The sequence below is a fragment of the Meleagris gallopavo genome, chromosome 2, assembly GCF_905368555.1.
Source record: "Meleagris gallopavo chromosome 2, MGAL_WU_HG_1.1, whole genome shotgun sequence".
Taxonomy (NCBI): Eukaryota; Metazoa; Chordata; class Aves; order Galliformes; family Phasianidae; genus Meleagris; species Meleagris gallopavo.
Window position 1 is genome coordinate 77,073,238 of NC_139405.1, and position 25,886 is coordinate 77,099,123.

At 42.2% G+C, this 25,886-nt stretch overlaps 4 protein-coding genes across 20 annotated transcripts in view; 2 read left to right on the top strand and 2 right to left on the bottom strand.

Moving 5' to 3' along the window:
- The window catches only part of ME1 (malic enzyme 1), a 156,931-nt gene extending 154,068 nt beyond the window's left edge, over window positions 1–2,863 (top strand). For 2 of the 3 annotated variants that reach the window (XM_010707673.4, XM_085216912.1), the window contains exons 14-15: window positions 790–888; window positions 2,502–2,863. In XM_010707673.4, coding sequence (XP_010705975.1) covers window positions 790–888; window positions 2,502–2,660 — 258 coding nt within the window. In that variant the 3' untranslated portion in view covers window positions 2,661–2,863. 3 annotated transcript variants of the gene reach the window in all.
- On the bottom strand, window positions 505–6,570 carry RWDD2A (RWD domain containing 2A). 2 transcript variants are annotated; one of them, XR_014881501.1, is made up of 3 exons: window positions 6,373–6,570; window positions 4,303–5,154; window positions 505–2,282 (listed from the first exon to the last, which is right to left on the bottom strand). XR_014881501.1 is itself a non-coding variant. In XM_003204384.5 (2 exons), the coding sequence occupies exons 1-2, from the start codon at window positions 6,568–6,570 to the stop codon at window positions 4,477–4,479; spliced, it is 876 nt and encodes a 291-aa protein (XP_003204432.2). In that variant the 3' UTR covers window positions 505–4,476. The 2 variants fall into 2 exon arrangements, 1 of the variants encoding a protein (XP_003204432.2); XM_003204384.5 differs by having other exon boundaries at window positions 505–5,154.
- A 37-nt stretch (window positions 6,571–6,607) lies between these two features.
- Window positions 6,608–17,261, top strand: PGM3 (phosphoglucomutase 3). 4 transcript variants are annotated; one of them, XM_010707675.4, is made up of 13 exons: window positions 6,608–6,754; window positions 7,975–8,180; window positions 8,825–9,009; window positions 9,500–9,567; window positions 9,866–9,999; window positions 10,170–10,365; window positions 11,476–11,633; window positions 12,584–12,667; window positions 13,275–13,373; window positions 13,704–13,820; window positions 14,449–14,571; window positions 15,220–15,393; window positions 15,960–17,261. In XM_010707675.4, the coding sequence occupies exons 2-13, from the start codon at window positions 7,977–7,979 to the stop codon at window positions 16,044–16,046; spliced, it is 1,629 nt and encodes a 542-aa protein (XP_010705977.1). In that variant the 5' UTR covers window positions 6,608–6,754; window positions 7,975–7,976; the 3' UTR covers window positions 16,047–17,261. The 4 variants fall into 4 exon arrangements, with proteins under 4 accessions (XP_010705977.1, XP_010705976.1, XP_010705978.1 ...); XM_010707674.4 differs by lacking the exon at window positions 6,608–6,754 and adding an exon at window positions 7,099–7,251; XM_010707676.4 differs by lacking the exon at window positions 6,608–6,754 and adding an exon at window positions 7,109–7,193.
- DOP1A (DOP1 leucine zipper like protein A) overlaps window positions 17,251–25,886 on the bottom strand; it is a 66,291-nt gene continuing 57,655 nt past the window's right edge. For 8 of the 11 annotated variants that reach the window (XM_085217720.1, XM_085217724.1, XM_085217717.1 and 5 more), the window contains 5 exons: window positions 24,914–24,969; window positions 23,840–24,004; window positions 22,149–22,317; window positions 20,204–20,263; window positions 17,251–17,848 (listed from right to left, as the gene is read on the bottom strand). In XM_085217720.1, coding sequence (XP_085073846.1) covers window positions 17,543–17,848; window positions 20,204–20,263; window positions 22,149–22,317; window positions 23,840–24,004; window positions 24,914–24,969 — 756 coding nt within the window. In that variant the 3' untranslated portion in view covers window positions 17,251–17,542. The remainder of the gene's footprint in view (window positions 17,849–20,203; window positions 20,264–22,148; window positions 22,318–23,839; window positions 24,005–24,913; window positions 24,970–25,886) is intronic. The other 3 variants (XM_085217725.1, XM_085217727.1, XM_085217726.1) reach the window with 3 other exon arrangements.

Genomic DNA, 25,886 nt, shown 5'->3' on the forward strand with positions numbered 1-25,886 from the left:
AGTGGACAGACCCTCTAGCAGCAGTGGGTTTGTTGTCCAAACAAGCCAGAATTTAGACCTTCTTGTTTATCAATCTGCCTGCAGTGACTTCCAGAAAGCCTGGATAATCTTACTTTGACTTTACTTTGCTCTGTGGTTGACTGTATTTCCTTTTCTGATTTCATACAGACTAGACTGGTGAGCTGGATGTATGAGAAATGTGGTTAGCCGCTAGTAATTTTATGCAAAGCATTTTACACTTAAGGTTTCAGCACTATTTTCTGCACAGGATGACCTAACAACCATCAGAATAACAGGTGCTTCTATAATTTTAGAAGTCTATGACCCAACTAAAACCAGTGGCTGGAATTCATGTGTCTTAGTGAACAATTTGCTAGTTTATATCCCATGGTCTCACTCAAGATCCTGTTCAGTGCCTCCTGTTCTGTTCATCGCACAGCCTGTCAATGCTTTTATGCCCAAAATTTCCTCTTACCTAAAAAAAATTAACCAATCAATATCAGATTTGGTATTAATAAATATTTATTTCCCTTCTACCCCATCTACAGGCATATGAATGATTCAGGGTTCAATATAATCAGAGTGAGAAAAAGGCTTAACTCCCTAAATTTCTAGCTCTTATGTGGCTACACCTAATGAGCAGGCAGATTGTTAAAATCACTACTAGGTAAATTAAGTCACACAGTACCTGCGTGACCTGCCAAAGCCATTTGTTTGTGTAAGACTAGTGTCTCATAAAGCTACAACTGTGTCTGCATTTAAAGTTAAACATGTCTGCCTTATTTCTAGGTAATAGCTCAGCAAGTTTCAGAGGAGAATTTACAGGAAGGTCGCCTGTACCCTCCTTTAGTCACAATTCAGCAGGTGTCACTGAAGATTGCTGTGAGGGTAAGTCATTTCAGTCTTTCCTAGCTTCTTTTCTTCTCATGCTGAGCATTAGATTTGATCAGCTGACACATCTTCTCACAAGTTGATTTACAGCAATCTTGGTCTAGTAGTAAAAACAAACGTATTTAATTTCAATTCATAAATGTAACCCCAAATTTAACCCTAGTACAAGGAGGAAAGAGTTGGGACTCCAGAAAATTTGTTTACTGATGTAAACAAATACATTCCAGTTACTGAATATCCTTTTGAAGCAATAACAAGGAGCCTTCATGCATCAGACATTTCCCCTAGCTTCACTTACTCTACATTTAAAATAATAATAATAATAATAATAATAATAATAATAATAATAATAATAATAATATCCTTCTTGCCCCTCATGTCTTCTTATGCAAATGATAACTGTCCTGTAAATGTTAAAATGTTAGCAAGATTCCTCAGGCTATATCAAACTGCCTATGTGGCAATGATGGAAACTCCTCAGCTGTCTCTGATGAGATAACTCGAATGTGTGTCGAAAAAGGAAAATGTTACTGAACAAGTCTTTCTGCCTGATCTCAGCTGAAACGTTATTCCCACGAGTACCCACTCTCGCTTTACAGCATTAAAGGTTAAGTGACAGCCTCTGTCCTTTCCAGGGGAGAAATACTCTGAAAATTTTTGGAATACCAAATGCAGAACATAAATTCAGACCTCATTCAGCTGTGATTATTATTGCATGCAGACCTGAAGAGAAACTCTTGCACAAATATGCACATCTCAGTCAGCTCTGGTTGGGACTTCAGATGAATTCTAAAAAGGAAGCCAGATACTGTAGCTCTTCCCTTGGAGTACTGGCTTCTTACCAAGCTGAAATATTTATGTTTTAGAGTGATGGCTGAGGAGAGCAGGAAGAAGACTTTGTCTTCCCTTCATTTAAAGTAAGAGCTTCCGTCTGTTTGCCAGTTGCAGTTGAAGCAGATCTTACTGAAGATCACTGCTGCTTTAAACTAGTGTGTAACCCTTCTTTTGTTTCACAAAGGAACATCTAGTCAAAAGATGTATGTATCTCAAGCTGGTATTCTTCAGATGTGACAGTATGCTTTGATGCATTGAGTGAGCTCCAGTCCCTTCCAGAAGTCTTTTTTTTTTGCCACAGCCATACGTAGGAGGCAATTGATTCTGATCTTGTTGATTTCTCAGTGACAAAGTACACAGACTTTCCCCAGTCATACATAGAATTTAAACCTATGCACCTTGTTTAGCATTTACCTTTGAGAAATATTTTACCAAACTGAGGCAAATAATACACTTCCCTCACATACAAGGGGGCATGGAGGCTTGGAATAAATCAAACTTGTCTTTTGTGCTTTATAGAAGGTGGTAAACCACGGTAGCCTGCTCAGAATGTAATCCTGTAAGAGTTCAAAAGCAGCACGAATCAGACAAATAAATGCATACATTATCATATTCTTAATCTTTTTTGCTGTATGTTAGCCCAGATCCAGTGTAACTTGACGTGACTGTTAGCACCAAAGAAGATGTCATCTTGATTCTGACCAAATTCCTACTTTAAAATTCTGTTAAATGTATTCAAATAAAGCACTAATTGGGATTTCAATGCAACTTTCTAGATTGCAGAAGAAGCCTACAGGAATAACAGTGCCACCACCTACCCTCAGCCCAAGGACCTTGAAGCCTTCATCCGTTCGCAGATGTACAGCACTGATTATAACAGCTTTGTGGCTGACTCATTCACCTGGCCTGAAGAAGCCATGAAAGTGAAACTGTAAATACTTCATGAAGAAATAAGTAAATCAGCAGCAGTGGAAAAGCACTAAAATATTCAGAATGTTTCTGCCTAGAGAGCCGAAGAGTAGATAATTTTGTAAGATTCAGAACAAATTTTCTAAATCGTAATATTTGATTAGAAACTCAGATTAAGAAGTCATAATTAATTATAAATGAAAAAATAAAAATTAATCTGAGAACTGTATTTGTGTTTTCTGATTGTTATTGCACTTGATGTGTCCAACACGATGGCTGTGCACATTTTTTTTTATAGCAAAATGAGTGGTTGTACCTTGAATTCAGAGATTTGTCATACATATCAATGAGAACTTCAGCAGAAAAATGGTATAGTGGAAAATTAAGAAATACATGCAATGACTGTTTAATCTATTACAAGTCAGGATGTAATTTGTGTAAATCGTCAAGCTGTTATTGAAAAAGAACAGTAAGTTTAGAAATATTTTCCTCCACATAAAAGCCTTACTGGTCACTCCTGTGTGCAGCAATGAGAGTTTTCTAATAAGAATTGAACCTGTAGAACCTTTGCTGACAATTATTCAGCAGCATTAAAATATTCCAACAAAGCCATAGTCCTGTGAATTATCATTTCCCCCAACAAGATAATTGTGTTGCAATTGCTCAGCATAAAGGCAGTAAATGTCCCTCACAAAGAGAGAATATCAGAGTATTATAAATAGGCAGCCAAAGCATCTCCATTTTTAATATTGTAGTCATCAGGGGAGTGTACTGAAACATAGCTTTTAAATAGCTTCTAACCAAATAGCTTGATTTTTAGATTTGGTCATCTATACCGCAACAGTAAGGGTGGTTTTATTGCTGCGTACCAATTTTCCTATTATGGTGCTTAGAGAGAAAGCAGAAGGCAGTGGTTGTGGTGGTTCTTTAAGGCACAGCTATTTCAGACTTCTCAGACACAGCCATCATCTACTAATAATATTTAAATATAACAATCCTTTTATATCTATATAGACACACACAACATATATTTTTCCTTATTTAGTATCTTAAACGCCTTTCAATATGCTAGGCCTAGCAATACAAATATAAAAAAGCATGAGTTAAGCAATTGTTACCATTCAAAATTACCATTAATGTAACCGGACCCTAATGAGATGAGAAGAAGCAGCTATTGGAAATGTGGACAATAACACTATCCCTGTAAAGACATACTATCCAAAGCTTCCGAATGATAGGGTGATGTAGGCTTACTTCCCTTCCAACCTCCCCTTCCCCCCCACTCCTCTGTTATAAATGCAAAACTTGGTGCTGTGGGTGGGCACAAGAGTCTTTGCTTTTCTTGGATCAGCTGAATTAAGTGAGAGCAGATGTTTCATACAGCAAATCTCTGACTCCTTTTGGTGGAGTGTACTTTTATACTGGAAATCGTATCAATCTCTGACTGTCAATCTCTGACAGCCACCTTGGTGACCCACAACTAAATGAAGAAGTTAACTAAAGCTCTGCACCTCAGCTTAGTAACACAGCACAGTATGGATGACTGCAGACCAGTGTAATTCGGGATACTACCATGTGGGATTTTTATCACCTTGCAAGCACTTCTGTGAGATCTGGCTCAGTGATAAACGCTGCTTTTAAGGACTCTGAAAATAAGTAAACAAGCACCTCTTTCAAAAAATACACTGCAATTCAGAACAGAGCCAGGAACATCTACTTGAACTGCCCTTCTGTGTTAAACACTGAGTTTCCCTTTTCACAGCAGCCATTGCTTAAGGATAAATTTTAATGTCAGCTTCATCTCTTGCTGTCCAAAGTTAGCATTCTTTTACATGTCTTTTCTTATTTGTCTGCGAGTTTGCCTTCAACACCAAATAAAATCTGAAAAATATGTCCACTTTGATGCTGTTTCAGGAATTCAAGGAACTGGCCCAGATCCATGTGATAGTCGTTCCTCAGGCCATAATCACCATGGGCCTGAAACTGCAGGTCTTCAAAAGTTCGAAAGAGGCGCAGATTATCAATACTTCCCTCTGCTTCTACAGTCTCCACATGTTTGCATGAAATATGCTTCCAGTTGGGATATCTGATAACACGCCAGAACTCCTCACAGTTTTCTCTGATTCCCTCCACACAGATCACCCCAGGTTTTCCTGTCAAGCAGAAGCCAGTCAGGTTTAATTTCTTTGCACACTCAAAGATCTTCTTCCTCAATTCCTGCCTGTATATGTGATGGCTGTAGATCCACATACGTTGAATTGTTTCTTTAACTACTGTTTCCTTTGAAACACCTTCAGCAGAGATCTTACTATTTTCTAAATAAGGCAGGCTGTTCTCTTTCAGCCACTGCACAGCTTCACATACGCACAGTTCACCTGAATCCAAAGAGCTGATGTGAGAAGTGAGAAGAGTGTTGAGCTGCAACTGCTGCTGTCTGTGCAGTGCATTTGATCTTGCAAAAAGCTGAGGAGCCACGTGGGGATACATATGAGGCAACTGTACCTGCAATTCCACTTTTACCTTAAAAACAGAGCACAAACACACAAAAAGAAAATGAATTCCACAGCTAAGAGAGACATGCTAGATTCCTTTCCCTGCCACAGGCAGATTATGAGGAATGTAATTGAGATTGCGGCATCCTAAAAACTGGAATTACTACTTATGTCTTCCTTTTGTCCCCATAACCCATTCTTTCATCTGGTCCTTCTGTTGTATCTCACTGGGACTTTCCCAACATATCAAATGTTATCACAGCTGCTCTCTTCTGCCATCTACAGAAATGGTGCTATGGCTTGAAAGAAGGTACAACGGTGCTACTTACGGGACATTCCTATTTCCATTGCATGTTTTGAGTATGTGCTCAGTTTTGTTATAGTGACAAAATACAAGGCCTCAGAGGAAAGTGGCTTTGAGAATCTTTCCCCTCGCCAAACACACATCTGAACAATGAATTCAGCCCAGGTGCTGAATGTATTCCCAGAAAACAGTTACATGAAGAATGCTTATGACTATACACACTGTGCATAGAGGCATTATTATTACTATTTTAAGCAAATACCCAAGGAGATGAAGCATTCTCTTCATTACAGACAATAAAAAGGATTACCTACATGTTAGGCTGCGGAAACCTTGAGATTATCCTGCCTGATCTCTACCAACCGCAGGCAGTTGAATTTCCCTTGGTTATTCCTACAGTGTCTTACAGCACTGTAAGACACTGTGCCACTTCAGTTCTCTGGAAACCAAATTCTGCCTATAGTCAAGGAGCAGGAAAGGATTCAAAAGTCCTCACTGCTCAATGCTCCATCCCTGGAGGTGTTGAAGAGGAGGTTGGATGGGGCAGCCTGGTCTAGTATTAAATGTGGAGGTTGGCGGCCCTGCCTGTGGCAGAGGTGGAAGCTTGATGATCCTTGGGGTCCTTCCAACTCAGGCCATTCTATGATTCTATGAAATGATTAAAAACAAGATTACAGACTCATGGAGGTTGGAAGGGACCTCTGAAGATGATCTATTCCAACTCCCTGCTTACAGGAGGTTGCACAGGAGAGCATCCAGGCGGGTTTCTGTAGGTAACCAACCTACAGAGAAGACTCTACAATTTCTCCGGGCAGGGCGCAGTTTTATCACTCAGCCTTTGAAGCAGCAAATTGTTCCCCCACTCCCCCCTTTAGGGCAGACGTTTAGCACCTGCACCACGAGTAAGGCAGGCGCAGGGACCCGCCCAGGGGCAGCTCTCACCTCTGGCTCCCCGACACCGACAGCGACCGAATACTCGAGCCGCGGGGGCAGGGATCCGCCGCCGTCCCTCAGGTAGCGCTGCAAGGCGGGCACGGCAGCCCCGTCCAGGCTGATCTCCCCTTTCTTGGGGAACATGGAAAGGAGCATTTCCACCTCCAGCAGCTGGAGCTCCAGGCACTCCCGCACGGCGGCAGCCATGGCACCGCGCTGATACGTGACGGCCGGGGGTGGGAACCCGAAATCTGCGTGACGTCTCAGCGGCGTCGCTGCCGTTAAAGGAAAATCTGCCTTGCTCGAGAAGGCGGCCAACAGCTCCGCGTTTCCCTCTGCTTTCTGTAGCCTGATGGGGTGTTATGAAAACCCGGGAAGCCGCAGGGAACCGGTGAGTAGCTGTCTGAAACGACAGCACTGCTTTGGCTTACATTTCGTGTCCACGCGTACCAGCGTGCTGCCTGACACGCGTCACGCTTTCATTTGCACGGGTTAAACGGCCATCATCAGCTCAGCGAGGAGATACCGTACAGGTTTTAACACGGCATTCCCGTTTAAAGGCCTGATCCCATCCACCCTCAGTGCCGGAGCATTGGGTTTTTCCATAGGAACGACGGAGGGCACGGCTCAGCCTCCTCGTAACGCTCTACCACCGCCGCCGGCTCCGCCCTCTGCCCTACGGCCCGACCCCGCGGGCTGAGCCGACTGCCGCGTGGCGGCCGCTTGCCCCGCCCACCGCGTTGCCATTGGATGGCTCCTCGTAGGGGGCGTGGCCTGGCCGGACCCGGAAGGAGAGCGCGGAGGTGGCGGCCGGGCAGGGCGGTGTGCGGGTAGGGCTGCGTTCCTTGGGAGCACGGCGGCAGTGAGGCGGTGCGCAGCGGGCGGCCGGTGCGTGGTTTGTTAGCGGGAGGCAGGCTGGTTATGGTGAACGTAATGGAGTTGTGTGGCTGTGTGAAGCGTGTGACGAGCGTTAGTTCTTTGCGGAGAGTTGTTGGGAGCCCTGGAGGGGACACGAGTGATGGTCCGAGATCTGCTCACCCACATCACTTGGGCTCTTCGTGGTCTAGTCGAGCTCTGTTGGTTTAGTGTTGTACTGGGAATGTAGAGGCTCTGGTAGTGGTCCTCCCCACAGCCCCACACAGGGGTGTATGGGGTACAAGCAGAGCTACAGAAGCATAGAATGGCTTAGATTGGAAGGGGCCCCAAAGGTCATTGAGCTCTGCCTACTGCCATGGGTGGGGCTGCCTCCCACCACTTAGCTTCCCAGGGCCCATCCAACGTGGCCTGGAGCACCTCCAGGGATGGGGCACCCACAGCTGTGCCAGCACCTCACCACCTCTGAGTAAAGAACTTCCTCCTAACATATAGCCTAAAGTTCCACTCTTTTAGTTTAAGGCCATTCTCCCTTGTCTTATCACTATTAGATTGTTTAAAAAGTCAGATCCCTCCTGTTTATAAGCTCCCTTCAAGTACTGTAAGGCTGCAGCGAGGTCTCCAGCATTGTGTTGTCCCCAGTTTGAGATAGGGTTCAAACTCAAATGAAGTACAAGATGTGAAACAAATTTGAATGACTGTTTCTCTTACGAGCGCTTGTGTTACTTCTTTCTCCAGAAATGGATGTTGAAGGACTTAAAAAATACTCGGCTTTGCATCCCAAGCCCGCTGGACTTACTCTTCAGTATGGCACCGCTGGATTTCGCAGCAAGGCGCAGCAGCTTGAGCACGTCATGTTCCGCATGGGCATGCTGGCAGCGCTCAGGTCCAGGGCCACAGGAGCTACTATCGGTGTCATGGTTACGGCATCTCACAATCCTGAAGTAAGAGCAGCCTTTTGTTTGAAGAAAAAAATAGATGTGGCCTGGTAGAATCAAAGCTCGTGGTAATAACAGGAACGAGAGGTTTCCATGGGCTGCATCCTGCAGGCACCTCCATCTACTTAAGAGATGTGTTTATAGTGTTCCATTAAAATGTGAACTCTGGCATGTTGAGAGTTACCTTTCCACATACATAGGATGGTCGTTTTCTTTCATGTGGAAAAGTCGATGCTGTAATGTAGGATGTCTGTAAGATTGGCAAGGCTAGGAGCGCCCATGAGAAGAGATGAGCCTTTGAGCAAAATCTGTCAGTAGAAAAAACGAAGCAGTTACAAATCAAACACTTTAGACTTCTGCTGTTACGGAGTATTCCCTGGTATCCGCATTTCCCCTTAGGTCACTTCAATGTCAGATGAACTTCATGCCAAGATTATAATGGGACGGGGTGGAGGGTGGGGAAGTGTCTTAATACACTGCTTACTTTAGTTATTTGGGTTTGCTGGAGGTTGGAATAAATAGCTAATCTGTGACTTCCTAGAAATGGTCCATGTTGACAGAAGTAGTATGGTTAAACCTTACCTCAACTGCCTTCAATTTTAAGTTTCCCACTCTTAAGCTGAGTGTGTTTTGTTCTCTTTTCTTCTAAGGAAGATAATGGTGTGAAGTTGGTTGATCCTCTTGGTGAAATGCTGCACCCATCCTGGGAAGAATATGCTACGCAGCTAGCAAATGCAGAGGACCAAGAGTTACAGAAAATAGTAACTGAGATCTGCCAAAAAGCAGCAGTGAACCAGCAAAAAGATGCTTCAGTTTTTATTGGTAGAGATACCAGGTAATTCGAAAACACTGTTAGATGTGTGCTGCTTTTAGCAGAGGTGGCAGCAGTTTGTTCATGAGTGCTGCTGAGTGCTTAGCTCTCTACAGCCAGGTTTGCCACCCATGCTTAGTCTGCTACCTGTTAAAGTCACTTAAGACTATAGCAATCCACAGCCATTTTCTAATATTGTTCCGTTATGAGCTTCTCTGATAATTATGAGAGCTTCCTACCACTTCTGATCTGGGTGTCTGATTGTTCTTTTTTGTGAGCACTGTGTCACATCCATGACACAGAAGTTCATCAGAAGTTCACTCATCTTTACAATTCTTTAGGGTAGTGACTTTCAGGCTTCTTTATTGTTGGCCCCTTCAATGGGAAAGGCGTGGATGTTGAATCCAAGTCTGCTGGCAGGAAACTTGCTTTTCATAGTCATCTTCCCCATGCTCCTTCTTTCCAAACCCACGTATAAAGGTTTTCTGTAAAGGCTGTGCTTTTTATTTTCCAGACCAAGCAGCAAGGAACTTTCACAGGCCGTAATAGATGGCATCTCCGTTCTGGGTGGTCAGTACCATGGTATGTCAAGCTTTTGCTATTCTAGTTTACTGTCAAGTTGTTTTTGTAAATGTGACTGCTACGTAGCCCTAAAGCAGTAGCCCAGATTCCATTTCCATTTGTCCGTAACAGTCTTCTTTCAGAAGAGTTGGATTGCTTTATGGTAAAGCAGTTAACAGAGCTTTATTTTCTTTGTGTTACCTGCGCTGCCTTCGTCTGTTTTCTGTAGAATAGTAGATATACTTTGTATAATATACTTTGAAGGAGAAGTTAATTTACTGTTCAATTTCTTAATATTGAAGCCTCTGTTTTACGTTAGATTATGGTCTAGTGACCACACCACAGCTGCATTACGTGGTCTGCTGCCAAAACACCCAGGGGCAGTATGGGAAACCAACGCTGGAAGGTTATTACCAAAAGTTATCCAAGGCTTTTACGGAGCTGATAAAGAAGGTAAATGTTGGTAATTATCTTCTTCCTGCAAATGTACAAAGTGGGTATCTTTTGCTGTTGTTTTGTTTTGGTCTGAAGTTTTAAATTCAGCATATCTACAGGTGGGGTGGCGGAGCCTATGGTTTCAGTCAGGTGTGAGTTCACTTTGTCCTTTCTTTCTGTATACAAAGTCTCTCAGCTCTGGAGAGGCTCAGAGGCAATTGAAGATTGATTGTGCCAATGGCATAGGAGCTCTGAAACTGGCAGAGATGGAGACCTATTTTCCAAAGGAGGTACAAATTCAGGTATATAATGATGGAACGAAGGAGAAGCTCAACCACCTATGTGGGGCAGATTTTGTAAAGGTTCATCAAAAGCCACCTAAAGGTACGTAGTCAGTCATTTTATATCCTTTTACATCCTGTCTAGATCTAAATGTGCAGAGTGTATCAGCCTCAGATGAGCCGAGTTCCCTTGTTTCTTACTAAGTGATTGTAAGACTGGTTGTGCTTGTGTGATGGAAAGGAAGAATCCTAGGACAGGTTTTGACGCAATCTTAGGTTATCATTCTATATTGTTTGGTGGACTACAGCATGTTTCAGCACATTGGAGACATGTTTGACAATCTGACACGAATGTTAAACTGGTGGAGCCCAAGGATCAGCCAGGACTAGCTTTGTTTTCCCTCCCTTTACATTAACAAGAAGTATTTACGTTGTGGCCTAGCATTACAAATCCTTTTCCGTATTCCCAAGGAAGAGCATAATTAACACTTTGATGCCAGCAAACTGACAGCTTGACATACACCACAGAGGTAATTATTTCAACCAGATTCCTGCAGAGTGCTTAAGAGAAAATCCCCAAACTGGGAGAATGGACTGGTTTGAATATTAGATTATTTGAAGCTAAACTGAGCTGTCTGTTCAGCAACTGCTTCCTGACTGAGACTGTCAGCCAAACCTGAACATCAAGGTATGGTGGCATTTCCTCTTTGTCATGCTGCTTGCAGGGACAAGTTTTGGGGTATGGTTTCCTTTGCTCTGAAGGATAGAAGGTGTCAGCAGTGTGGGCTGGTTTCCTTGCCCACCTGTGTGCTAAACTGTGTCCCTCCAGGAAGGGGGATAAAGGATGCAGTGTCCTTTGGGGCTCTGCCACGTTACCGAAGATCTCCAAATGAGCCTAGGAAAGGCCAGCTGCTTGTTTCTGACATACGAACGCCAAGGTTAATGGCAAGGTCAGCATTTTGGACAAGAGAAAGATTTGCATTGATAAAAGGGCAGTTTGCTCTGACAGGTGATGACTGCTTCCCAGTTAATTCTGTCTTGGCATTAAGCCTAGAAACGCTTTGAGGCAGGAACTCCTCATTTGTTTTATACACTGTATACAGTTAGCAAATGCAGTGTCAGTTTGGAGCATCTGTTTTGTGTGTCTGCATAGAGCTAATTTTGTTTCTTTATTCCTATCTCTAACTTGCATTTTTAACTCTGTGTGCATTAGGGCTAGACATGAAGCCTAACGAGAGCTGCTGCTCATTTGATGGCGATGCAGATAGAATTGTTTATTACTACAAGGACACAGCTGGCCATTTTCACTTAATTGATGGAGATAAAATAGCAACTTTAATTAGTATCTTCCTTAAAGAACTCCTTGCCAAGGTAACTTTGTGTCAAATGAATGCTTACACTTAAAAGAGGAAAAGTGTAAAATAATAGTCTGAAAAGACTGTGTTGATTTATTCCCAGGTGGTCTTTCTATGCTTGCCTAAAGTGCACCCACTTTAAAAAGAGCATAACAAAAAACTGTTGCTTTGACAGGGCTGTAATTTCCTTATTCCAAATAAAAATCCAAATACTGAAATTTTAAACTTACAGCTCTTAGAGAGAATTTTCCTGTTTATGTGCTCAATGTACTGATAGATAAAAAAAATGAAAGAATGGACTTTTTTGAATTTTGGGGGCCTCAATCCTTCCCCCACTTTTTCTCTGAAACCTTATGAAGTTGAGCATGAGAACATGCAACAGTCACAGGATTTGCTTATCAACATTCCCAAACCAGTACCTGCAGCAAAGCATCCTCCTCCAACAGGGAAGAGAGAGAGAAAGCTTTTCTTTTTCAAACGTTCACTTGGACTTGGTGTTGATGGTTAGCCTAGATGAGTTACCCTGTTTTTTTTTTCTCTTTGACACCAGCTAATTTCTTGCACCATGGCAGACATGCCAGCCAGTGAGGAGAACTTGTGCTTGCCATCTACCAGCCTTCGCTTGCTTTGCTCTAGAAGCTTTCAATTTATTGCTCTTGGTCGTGGCCTCATGTAATGCCATGTGTCTGGCCAGTGTGCTGAGCTTGCTGAATCTAAACAGTGGTTTGAAAGCCTAAGGAGAGCTGCTTCAAGCTCACCACAACACCCGTGGTACACAAAAGCTTACTAAAATTCATGCTGTCTTACCTGCGTCCACATTCTCTGATCTCTGATACTCAGGAGTTTTAAATGTCTGCAGGAGAGCATAGGTTTAGTCCTGTACGATTTTTTTCTGGTTATCTAGCTGTTCAGCCTTCTGTACACACCCACTGCACAGTAAAGTGCTTTGCTTCTTGGTTTGCTCAGGTGGGACAGACTTTAAAGATGGCAGTGGTACAAACAGCCTATGCCAATGGGAGTTCAACGCGCTACCTGGAGGAGACGGTGCAGGTATTCTTGACTTTATATCTGGTAGTATTCTGCAAATGTTCTTGCTGTTTTTACTTAGTACTACTATAATATGATTCCTAGGAAGGCTTAAGCTGTGCTAAAATCAACAACTGATGACTGTTTCAAAACCTACAGCAGTCACTTAATAATTAGTGGCAAAGGAGATTGGAGGGAGAAAATCTGGAAAGTTCAACTTTTACCAGTTAAAATCTAGTTTGGCAAACATTCAGCAAAATCCTTTGTTACTCCTGGAATAACGAGGAATTTATGGCTTTGCAACCAAGTGAGCAGGAAAGGGCTCCTTGATACTTAGCCACTGATCCTTTCATTTTTATCTAGCAGCTGGCTCACTGTTGTTCAATAGGAATATGTGGCTTAAGGTTGGTTGGCAAAAAATGAGTTAGGTCATTTAAAGTTTGGATAGAAATCTGTTACGTTCCCTGAAATAATGAAATGAATTAGGATGTACAAATATCTTAAAATCAATCATAGAATTCTAGAATGGTTTGGGTTGGAAGGTACCTTTTAAGATCACGTAGTTTCCCCTCCAGCTGCTATCAGTAGATGGTAACACAGTTTACATTCTCTGTATGCCCTTGGGTTGTAGGTACCTGTTTACTGTGTCAAAACAGGAGTGAAACACTTGCATCACAAGGCCCAGGAGTTTGATGTTGGAATTTATTTTGAGGCAAATGGACACGGCACAGTAAGTGTGAGCATGTCATACGTGATATCTGCAGCCAGTGCATAAAATCTAAGTTAAAATTAGCCTTTGAGGGAAATCTCTTCATAGTCTGCTTACATTTGTAACCAAGACTTTTCTTCTCTCATATATTGAGAGCAGCCTTGTTTCTGCCTTTATCACAGCACTGCCACCATCTCTTCTGTTTTTTGTGGGGAATGAGAATTAATGGAGGCAAACCTTAATGATTATTATCTGGGCTTAACGGGTGAAAAGCTTTTTTTTTTTTATATCCCAGTTCTTGATATGGGCTGTGGGCTGGTCTTGACAAGTTTTCATCTTTTTTTATTCTAGGTACTCTTCAGTAAGGCTGCTGAAAACACAATCAGACAACTGGCAAAAGAGGAGAAAGATGATGCAAAAAGAGAAGCAGCGAAGGTGCTTGAGAACATGATTGACCTGATAAATCAGGTAAAAGCCAAGAAGAACAAAGCCCCATGCCTGTCAGCACAGTGATAACCCCATTTGTTCGGACTTTTCAGGCTCCTGTCAGGGACTGCTGGAGCAGGAGGGGTGTGCCACGATGGAAGGGACCAAGAGGAAGAGGGCAGTAGTAGTCATCAGAGATGTGATAGCTTCTCAGGAATGGATGTAGGATATTTTTATCTTGCTTCTGCATTCAGAATCAAGAGGGAATGAAGTGACTGGAGAACCAAGTGAGAGCACGTGACTTGTTCCTGACTCAATTGCAATTTTTCATCTGATGTTTTTCATTGATCTTTGTAATATGAGAGGGTGGGGATGTTCCAATGCCCATGACAATCCCTTGTCATGACATACAGATCATTCCTCTAGGAGCAGGGCCAAGCCACATTTCACAGGCCAGCTTCAAGCGTTCTGACCCTTTAGGAAAAGTGAGGACTAGCACTTGCCCTTGGCAAGTCAAAATTAAAAAACCTAAAAAACAACTATCCAGACCAAGGCAAGTCAGCTGGCTGCATGATGATTTTCTTCAGGTGGGAGCTTACTGATCAAAGCATGCCTTCGTTTCTTCTCTGATGAATTCTCCAAGTCTTCCCTTTCCCCTCTCTGTTAACAGACAGTTGGTGATGCCATCTCAGACATGTTGGTTATTGAAGCAATCCTGGCTCTGAAAGGTCTGACTCTGCAGCAGTGGGATGCCCTGTACACTGACTTTCCAAGTCGGCTGCTCAAAGTTCAGGTTAGTTGCTCTTCACACTGGCTTGTGTTGCAGCAGTGTCTTTCTTTGTAAAATTCATATTTCCATTTCACTTTTGCCTCTGGTTGAAAATTGGAACATTAATGTGAGAGAGACAGTCTTGCTCTGCTTTAAGTCAGATTTTAACTCTGTCCCATTTTTCTGGATTTTTCTGCCACTTGTATAACTAGAATATTCAAGTTCTTTCTCCTTCCTTTTCCACTGTTTGGAGAACCTGAGGAAAACTGGCTCCCAGCTGATAACATTGTCTTACACTTAAGAACACAGTAAGAGAGCTTTGGGCTTTAAAATTAACCAAAGACAAGAGGTTACGCGTTCTGATCTACTGAGAAAAGCTCCAGCATTAGTTGAGCAGCTAACCAAGGAGGCATGTTCAGAGCTGATCCTTTTTTCCAAACCAGAAGCTGAGTCCTATCAGGACTTGGTTACCACATACTGAGCAGCAGCTGAACAGGGGGTTCCTAGTGATCCAAAAGCCTCTGAGTTAGCAGGCAGCTCTCAAAGTGAGCTCTTATTCTGATATTGAAACAAACCAAAACCTAAAGTTCTTTCTTAACAGTCACCTGTTTCATTCTGCTCTCACCATAGTGCTACAGCATGGAAATAAATTGTCTGTTTCTGATGTTGAAGGTTGCAGACAGACAAGTAATTGACACAACTGATGCCGAAAGACGTGCCGTTACACCTCCAGGGCTACAAGAGAAAATCGATGCTCTGGTAAAGAAGTACAAGCTGTCACGAGCATTTGTCCGTCCGTCAGGAACAGAAGATGTTGTGAGGGTCTATGCTGAAGCAGACACGCAGGTCAGAGCTTGGACTATTTGTTTGTTCTGCAGTGTTTTGCTCAGTAGTGGGTGCTAGATGTTTAATCAAATGCAATAGGTACTAAATTTGGGGGAGGGAGAGAAACAGTGGTAAAAAAAAATAATAATAATCACTTCAGCTTTCCTTACATCTAAAAATGTTTAATGTTCTTAACATTTACTTTTGAGAGTAAGATGTTCATGAAGGCAGATTTGATATTAAATGATTTTGAAAAGACAGCCTTCTGAGAACTCTAGAATAAGGTTAGCAAGGCAGCCAGTAACTGCGTGATTTCTTAAAAGGCAAAAAGTCCAGAATAAATTTCGGGTGCTAATAAGCATTAGTCCAAATGCAGACTTAAAGTCACCACAAGCAGTAGTCCAGCTCTTCCCGTGGTCCTCCCTTCTTCCTGCCAGCTTGACCACAGTGGCAAAAGATACCTCAACATGACAGCAACATGAGAAAACAGTGTTTGCATGAAAACTTTGGTTGTGGTGTTGCACATTCATTCTAAACTTCTAATACTGATAAAGAGATTACTAACTAACTTCTACAATATCCCACAGGAGAACGCCGATGCCCTTGCCCATGAAGTAAGCCTGGCTGTTTATCACCTTGCTGGTGGAAAAGGAGCACCGCCCCAGCCTATTTAACAACTTTAGCTCACAACTGGACTTCTTTTTTAATGCTACTTTCTTTACTCTGTACTAATGTGGATGTATCGAAACCTTCTTGATTGTAGGAAGGATTACTCAGAACTAAGCAGAATGCTACTTCACTTACTTCTTACCTTGGTTGGCAGCTTACCTCTTAGTGAGATGTTCTTGATGCAGTATGTTCTCCTCCTCTCCAAGTCTGACTAATTACTGAAGCTGAAAGGATTTAAAGGTGGCAGGGGCCTTGAATGTCATTTCTTAGCAGCTGGCCTGCTTGGGGCCATAGGGGAGCTACATCTCTTGTCTTCTAAGGCTAAAGAGCCATCCTTTGTACTGGCAGCAGTCTGGTTATCAGCTTTTCCCAGACAGCATGCAGGGAAGATGAGCTCTCCAGCCTGGGCCAGTGAAGACTCTAGAGAGCCTTGCCAGAGCAGAGGCTCCCTTCAGCTACCCAGCAGCCCATCTCCTTCAGCCAGTCATGCCAAGCAGGTATTTCTGTACGCTGATGTGAGGTGGCTACCAATATGTAACAGAACTCAGCTTTCAGCTGCTATTGTTAATCAAAAGGGATGCCTCCAGCTTTTGTTGATTACAAGGATTATAGTTGGCTAACTGTTAATTTCATATTTTAGTGTTACTGTGATCAAATTCCTTTCTACCCCACACTTCCCAGCTTATCATCACGTTCATCCAGGCTGACCTCCCCCATCAGTGCAGCCACAGTTGTGGCACAGCCTTGCTGCATGCACACCTCTCCTGCATGCCTAGAGCAACTGAACCTCTCTCACACAGGCAGTGTGGGGGAGCAGCAAGCCCTAGGCCTGAGTCAGTTCAGCTCAAGGCAGGGACACCAAAGTGACATGAGAGCGCTTGCAAATAATACAACTTATTATTGCAGAAGTATCTTCAGTAGATTTTTTATGAAATTAAGAGATGAACAGAAATTAACACTTGATCATTTTTAAGGTGGACTTCTGTGACTCCTTTCACTCCCCAGTGGGGGTGAAGGGGCTAAGCCAAGGGGGAGTAACACTTCATATGCACACGTATCACTCATCCATGTATTTCAGTTCAGGGTATCTACCTCTGACAAAAATATTAACTGTATTAACTCCTGGTGTGACATTTTTTTTATATTGTTAAATAAGCACAAGTGCCAATAGATTCCCCCAAACCCTAAGACAAATAAACTGGAAGCAAATTGAAAAAAAATGTGCACTTTGTATTTTTTAGGTGTGTTTTTTTTTTTTTGAAGACAGAACTCAAGACAACAGAAAGTAGACTGTAAATAGTAGGCACCATAATCAATATGAGCCACCAATAATTACACTTGATTCAGGCCACATCCAGAACTCTTATTTACAAATATGTAACTTAAATACAACATTAATTATTACATACAAAGTAAGAAAAGAATAATATACAACTGGGAAAGATAAAGTATTTCATTGGAATACATACATTACACATAAGCAGAACAGTACCGGTTTGGTTCACGTTTTTATGACACCTTCCAGAAAATCCTTCTCAACCATTTCTTCTATCTTTTGCCTTGCTTTGCTGGAGAATGTCTTGAGGTTCTCCATTTTTATGTCCTTACTCGGAAAGCAGTTGGGGTAAAGGACAGGGCTCCCTGAGTGTCCAGCGCATCTGCTTGTGACTTTGCTGTTAAAAACTTGGCTGAGTACATTAAAGAAAGGCAAAAGCTGCTCAATGCTGCGAACGGTGTAGATGGTTAGAAGCAGGTGACCTGGTTCCCAACTTAGTGTTTTCCCTGAGCTGTCCTCTTCTGGGTTTTTCTGTAAGTACAGAGAAATAGGAAATAATGCAGTACAAAACAGAAGTAGTATAGCTAAACATAGATAAGTGTCAATACATTATTTTTCCATGTTCAAAAAAAAAAAAAAAATTGACCAAGGCACAAAAAACACCCAGGTGCAGCTTTTGAAGTAGATCACTGCATACTATGTACTTGAAGGGAGCATATAAACAGGAGCTGTTTACAAGGGTGGATATCGATAGGAGAAGGGGGAATGGTTTTAAACTGAGACAGGGAAGGTTTAAGTTAGGTATTAGGAGGAAGTTTTTCACGCAGAGGGTGGTGAAGCACTGAAACAGGTTGCCCAAGGAGGTTGTGGATGCCCCATCACTGGAGGCATTCAAGGCCAGGCTGGATGTGGCTCTGGACAGCCTGCTCTAGTGATTGGTGACCCTGCACATAGCAGGGGGGTTGAAACTCAATGATCATTGTGGTCCTTTTCAACCCAGGCCATTCTATGATTCAGATCTGTTCCTCCCTGCCATCATGCGTGGGAGCAGTGCTGGCCACAAAGGGACAGCTGACACCCACATGGAAGCAGTGCTGGGTGTTCAGCCCAGGGCAAGCCGGATCTGCATGCCCTCTGTGAGGCCACAGCCCCGTGGTGCCCTGAACACAGCTTGAGCTGCTGCAAAGCTGTGGGAGTTGCAGCTGCTGGGAGAAGTTGTGCACTAGTTGCTCTCTAAAGCAGGCTGCCTTCTGATGGCAGCCTTCTCACTGTGCCCTACTGCTAGCATTAGGGACAACAAAGTCCTGAGGAAGTTAAGATAAAACCAAAGGATTTTCAATCTGAAGGCAGAGTTCAGAGTTTTCAGAAGAGCATAAGCAGTGTTGTTTTAAATATCAGGTCCAGAGGCTCTGAGCAGACACCAATGTTTCACACAGGGAACCAGATCACCACTTGTATGTGATCTCAGACTTTGTTTACACAGCTTCCACCTCACAGGGAAGATCTCAAGGGTGAGGACATGAGGAACTCCAGCAGCGCAGGCAGCACCTCACTGCTCACAGGCAGTGGCCCTTGAGGGTTGCCTTAAATATCTGCACACAAACATCTCAGCACTGACCTGCAGCTGCTTACATAGTCATCTTTACTCAAAAAAAAAAAAACACATTTAAACCTATGCAACAAGGTAATATCAACTCTAGAAATGCCTTATTTGGACAACGATTGACAAACCAGTACAAAAGACCAACTACCATGAAAGCAGTGCTCCACAATGCAGTTTTTTTTCATTCCCTGAGGCAGGAGAAAAGCAGCAGAGGTCACATATAAGTGAGGGCCCATCCCAGTCGGCCTCTGAGGAGCTCCTTGCTGCCCACACAGGCAGTGTGCTGAGGTAGGGGCTAAGGGCACCACCAGCTGCACGGCCACAGGGGCAGGCTCTGCTCCTCCTGATCTCACTCAGTAACCGAATGGCAGGAGAGCAGAGCGCAAGGAAAGGACTATTGATCGCACAGCCTTTGAGCAAACACATTTCTTCAAGAAATGGCATTTCACAAATACTGTTTTTATCCTTTACATGAAAGCAACAGCCTGCTCCAATTCAGGAGCCTATGACATCTGTTTCACAAAGAGCAGTTAGATGAAACATGAACATAGGTAGTATTTCATCGTGCGGCTTCCTGCTTCCGGAGATGACTACTCCACCCACGCTGTTTATTCTCTACAACAGTTCAAGAAAAGAAAGGCCACAAAACAGACTAAGCAAAGGGAAGCCTCCTATTTTTACAAGAGCTTTTAGCTTTAAGATTTCTCCCTCAGAGCTTTCACGCTGGATTCAGAGAAGGGAGACATTTCAGCACTGGTCTCTGCAGCACTTGGCACAACCCAGTGATGGCTGCAGCCCACCCCCAGCATGCAGCAAGTGGTAGTGCTACACAGCAGCCAACCAAATGGGTGCACGTGCAAATACTGCTGCTCCCTCCGAGCAGTAAAATACACTTTGTCCATGCTACACAGCAGTACCTTTGTAAACACCACTGATTCCTCAGATACTCGGAGCAACAGTTAATTTGACAGAGATTGGATCAGGGATTGTGTTCCACGCTAGTCCATTAGCAGAAATAATTATTTCATTTTATAATGATTTGTGAAGATGACTCATTTTAGAACGAAAACTGTTAAATTCATGTAGGAAAACAAAAATAAATTTATGTGGTGTCTATAAAAATGAGGACCCTTACACTTACTTCCCTGCAAAAACCCCTCAACCTTGAAGAGACTCATCTCCTTCAGTTCCTTCTGGAAGTTAAATGCTACCCTGGGCCTTGAGGTGATGGTAGTATTATGGCAAGCTTATTTCACAACTCAAGCATCAAAGGCCACCCTCACCTGATGCTTGGCCATCTCCAATCCCTCCAAAACCATCGTTTTAAAGTCCTCCTGTTTGTCCTGTGGAAGGAAAGAGGAGAACTTTCAGACTGCATTTCACATATCATACTAAGACTTTGCCATGAAGGCCGTGCAGTTGCTTGGTTGGGTGCTGTGTTTCAGCAGGAAAAAAAAAAAAAAAAAAAAAAGTTAAATTCACCTGCCCCAAAGAGCCCATCATCTAGAAACCACAGATTCTGGGGCTCTGGGACACTGCTAGACATTAACAGTGACTGTGAGTTTGTTCTTCTGTGCATTGCAGTAGTGCCGAAGGAAGGTTTTAAGCACATTTGTTTTAGACAGAGCCTGAGAAATACCACATGAAGTGAACAAGAGCATTAGTCAGAGAGCTCCAAGAAAAAGTTGAAGTCAATTGAAACAGTTTGCTCAGAAACTATATTTTCTAAGAAAAATGCATAGCTATATGCAACAGAGTTCTCTTCCATGCAACGAAGAAGTGGTCTGGAAATCAGTATTCATCACCTTGTGTTGATCTCATCCTCACACCTCCAGTTATGGCTCACAATGTGCAACTATCACCACAACTGGTAGGCTGTGGAAACCTCAGGAAGCCTTCTGCATTCTGGATGCATGCTGTGGAAGTCCTGACTTCAAGCATCTGTCATACAGTACTTACCAGCATGTATATGTCATACATCACATGTATTTCCTAATTTGTGCAGAGAGACTGTTTGGAATGTGAGAACCTTCTAACAGGTAGAGCATGTTAGATTGAACATGAGAGTTAGAAGATCTCTGTTAAATCAGTCAGTTAGAGCTCATTCATTTTTACATGTGAGAGGAAGAGAGTTTTATTGTCCAAAGACAATAAAATAAGAATATAGATATGCTTCAAGTAGTTTCTTTACCCCTATGACATGAGCTTTGCTAGCTCAGACCTGCTTGCAACTAAGTTATCTCTAAACCTCTCTGTTTAGACACTTGTATATCAGTAATTATTTATTTGCTCAGAGAAAACATTTAACAGACTGTAAACACAGTAAGCTATCCCTGCTACAGCCCTGATCATGCCATCCTGATACAGGGATCCCTAAGAATGAAACTTCAAAGCTTCCTCCCAGATGCCCTTGAGCTTCCTCCTCATTTCCCAGGCCCACGTGGCAACTCGTCCCACTTGAGAGCCTGCCTGGGGGGTCCTCACAGCAGGAGTAGCAAGGTATCTGACAGCAATGCTCTGTCCCTGTGGCAGCAGACAGGAGCTCCTCTGGACAGAGTTTGGTCAGCTTCCAATGGCTGACCAGGCCTCTGCCACAGTCAAACTTAGATTTTGACATACCTCATGTGCCAATAATGACAGCTCTAATTCTGCTCCCATTTTAGAAATTATGCAACTAAGATTCTAGAACCACTCCCATTGCTCTATGCCTTCTTCCATTCACAGTACCTACTCTGAGGAAAAACTCATTCTGTCCTGATTGTGCACTGCTTCAATACTATTCTGTCATTCTTAGAAATGCAGGGGTTTTCTAGATACTTAAACACGATTATTATAAACAAAAAAGCTTCACTGTTTCAAAAGATAATTATTCTACTACCTACATATACAACTGGCTATCTAAAAATGACTTATGTCTATATTAGACTTAATTTGGAAACTCTGGGCTATTACTTGAGTAGAAAGTAAAATGCGTTTCAAAGCCACTGACCATAGCCATACATCAGATGTACTTCCTAATTTGTGCAGAGAGACTATTTGGAATGTGAGAACCTTCTAACAGGTATAGCACGTTAGATTGATCATGAGAGTTACAGATGTATGACTATGACTCTTTTTAAATACCTATTTACAGTTTTTGCCTGAGATTACTCTAATGAAAATCTCCCATGCTATGTATACTCCTGTTTATTCAACAACATCACAAAGCAGTGCTGCAAGTTTCTATACCTGCAAGTTTCCAATGCAGGCAGAACTGGATGGAAGTACCTTTGCTTTTTTTCGCAGCAGTTTTGCTAGGCGCACCACATAAGGTTTGAATTCCCTCTGATGCGTTCCCTGTCTTCGTACCTCCAAGCCTGAATCATCTGATGCTTCTGGAATAAAAGCCCAGCGATACCTGCCATGAGATAACACAAGCAGACGTTATCTTTCCCAAACGCACAGGCTCTTCAGCTAGATCTAAGAACATCAGATGCTGAGAAAAAATCTAGTGGAATATCAAAGAGAGGAACAAAAGCCCAAACTCAGTATTCGGTAAGAGAGAATAGCAAAATCATATTCTGAAAAGTAGAAATATGACCAAGAAAAGTGGAGTTATCTTAGTCTATTAGAGTTTCTTAAAGTATTTAAGGATGCCAAAACTGAGGCAGTGACGCTAGAAGTGCTTATATTCACATCTTTGTTGAGTCTAAGGGAACCAAAAGGAATTGCGAATTAAAAAATACGTAAGTCACATAAAACGTGCACATTTGTGATACTTACTATAATAAACCAAACATTCTCAGCACATTTGTGATGCTATAACACATCAAATGTACTCAATATACTGTGTTGATAACAGGAATTCATTTCTGTTACCTATTCATAGGCCAAAGGATAAAAGGGACTATTCCCTTCTCTTCTGCTTTCTGCACTGTAAAAACTGGCAGCTTGAATTTTACACTGTAAAGGAAATCGAAGTTTCTGCCCTGAAGGCTTCAGTCCCAGTCTGTGAGAACATTATAAAAGACAGCTATCCAGCGTGACTAGTGTCTCTCCAGAAATGTGCAGCAATGACCTCAATAACACTGTTTAGCCTAATGGCAGAGATTAGGATAGCATAGGAGGCTTGGAAAGAATTATGAATCAAATTGTCAGTAAATAAAATAAGAAACACTTAAGATTAGCTTTAGATTTAGAAATACTGTAGGGCATAACCAGACAGTGTGTACAAATCCTTGCATCATCTAGCACACATGAGAATCTTTTCAACAATAGGACAACTTGAGCCATCTGCAGAGCTGTGCTGGGGACAGTCACCACTGTGCCACGTATAGGAAGAGACAAGATGCTTTGTTTTGTCCTGGGCTGTCTCTTCTACAATCCCCAGCATTGTTTTGCATTCAGTTCTTCCAGCAGATAGGACTGCAGAGGCACTGAGAAAGCAGTTTGCACACATGAACACACCTGCCCAGAAGCAAACTATGGGATCCCCTTAACAAACAGGTTTGTTGCAACATATTTCAGTCAGATCACACAGGAGTAATTTAAGAGAAGTCATACTGAGATCATACCATCAGTCATTTGATCTGATGACTCACTCACTGAGACATATTGGGTGTATCTTAGGTTCTAGGACATTACCTCAACTAAGTACTGGAAAAGCAAAGTATTTGAATAAACTGCTGTTACTGATTAGCTCAGAGGTGTGGAGAATCTCCAGCCAAGGCTAAATCAAACCAGCCTGAAATCATCTGCTGCGTAGCACTATTTGCTCTGGGGGCCACTCTGACACCAGGTGCAGGGATGGACTGCAAGCTACTCTGGATGAAGGTCAGAAATGGAAAGGAATTAGGAAAACAAAGGTTTTAAACAGCAGAATTTTACCAAGAGGCACAGTAAAACATCCAGAAACTCAGATAATAGCATCTTCTACTCACATCTGAAATTGAGGAAGATTTTCAGATGGTAAAGCTAGGGCCAAATCCAGAAATTTGCAAGCAGACAAGTATAGATTCAGCCATCTCTGGCTATTGTAGGATGTGGAGAAACCATTGCCCCCTGTGTACGTTGTCTCCAGACCAGCAACAGATGGGCCAGAAGTCCTAAAATAAAGTATCACAGACAGATGAGCCGATGTTGCCTGTCACTCTATGGGACAATCCTCCTGTGCTTGCTCTTATAAAGATTAAAAATATTTTACGTCCCAAAATAATCCCAAATCCATAAATCAAAATAGAATATTGCATGGTTATGCTGTTGCTAGAGTTTTGTAAGAGTGTGTGCATGTGCATACAAATCATATAAATATGAAAATAAAAATATGAAAGTATATTATGCTGTATCTGATTCCTGTCAGTCATCAAAATTAAGAAGGAGCTTTAACTTGGCAGCCAAGTGGACATTACTTTATTTTACAGCATATCATTCAGAAGAATAAAGAGAAGCTAGGGAGAAAATAAAGAACAAGACTTGGGCAAATATTCCTTTTTGTTCTTTTGAGAAATCAATTTCTATTGATTATATTGACTATTGATTATATTGACTGAAAATGCCTCATCCTATGCAGAAGGTAGATGCAATAGAAATTAACAATAAAACAAGATAAAAAGATCTAGTTTGTCCATGTGTCTAACACCAGAAGATGTTACCTTTTTATTAAAGAAAAATAACAACTTTGCAATCTTATTCTAAATATATGTGTGAAACAGAAAACTATAGTCAAGCCACGCGTATTTGAATTGAAAAAGCAGTATCATTTTAGCATGGAAGACACTAACACACTTGTATTGTATAGCTTACTCCAGATGTTTATGAACAAGTTAGGAGTGGTACTTTTTGCTTGTTTGTTTTACTCTGATCATGTTCCTGGTACTGCAGTCAGACTGGAGTACTCTTCACTTGCACTTTTCATTTGGGCTTGGCAATTTTAAGACAAACTATTCTAACAAGTGACAGCCATCAACATGCCAGGACATTTAACAAGTTAAAAAAGCAGAAGTTCATAAGTTTACCTGGAAATGTCTTCATCTGCAGTGAGCTCCTGCTCCATCAGTAAAAACACTTGCACCTGAAGACCAAATGTATTTTAATACAATTTTTTTATGGACTGCTACACAGGAAAATGTTGTAGGGAGGTGTGAATAATAAGCCTTAAAGCTCTGAACAACAGTTCCTCTATTTCCATTCTTGGATGACAAAATAAGTCCCTGTACTGTAAGTGGAAATTGAAACTCATATATAGCCCAAATAGGATAAAGACCTGACTCTTTTACAATCAGGATTTCCTAGAAAGGGAGCTCAGCAGCGAGCAAAACCTAAAGGAAATGACAATAAAGAATTATACAAAAAAGCAGTCAAGCTCAGGTGTGAATGCCTGAAGATGACACAGTTTTGTCCGATGGAAACAATTTCTTGACTGAGGCAGCTTGCATAAATACCAGGATACAACACAGAAACAAGAGAGCCACACTGCTCTCAGCTCTTAGTGGTTCTAGCAGAGTGGAATGATATTTCTACTACTTATACTGCTGACAAGCTTAAAACCAAATGCATGTATATATAAATAAATGCTCTTGATCTTTAAAATACTCCGTAAAGCTTTTCTAATTCATTGCTTAGACCTGTGGTTACCTAAGGGCTAGGTTAGGCACCAACAGATATCAGAAAAATCCCAAGTGATTTTGATTGCCAGTTTGTGTTAATGCCTTACAAACTACTTTACCTACTGGTTCATGGACCAATGTTGGATACTGGACACAATCATTTGAGTTTTGGCTTTGGGAATAGGAATAGGTCTGAATGACCACTAACTGCCAACACAGCATGGATTCCAACTCTTTCTTTAAGAGTTTTCTCAGCTTTGTTGTTGGAGAAAAAGGGCGGAATGACCATGGAAGTAGCTTCAAGGACTAGGAATGGTGGAAAAGGTACGTGTACATAAGTAGAAATTGAAGCAGGAACCACAAAGGTAAATACAAATTTAAT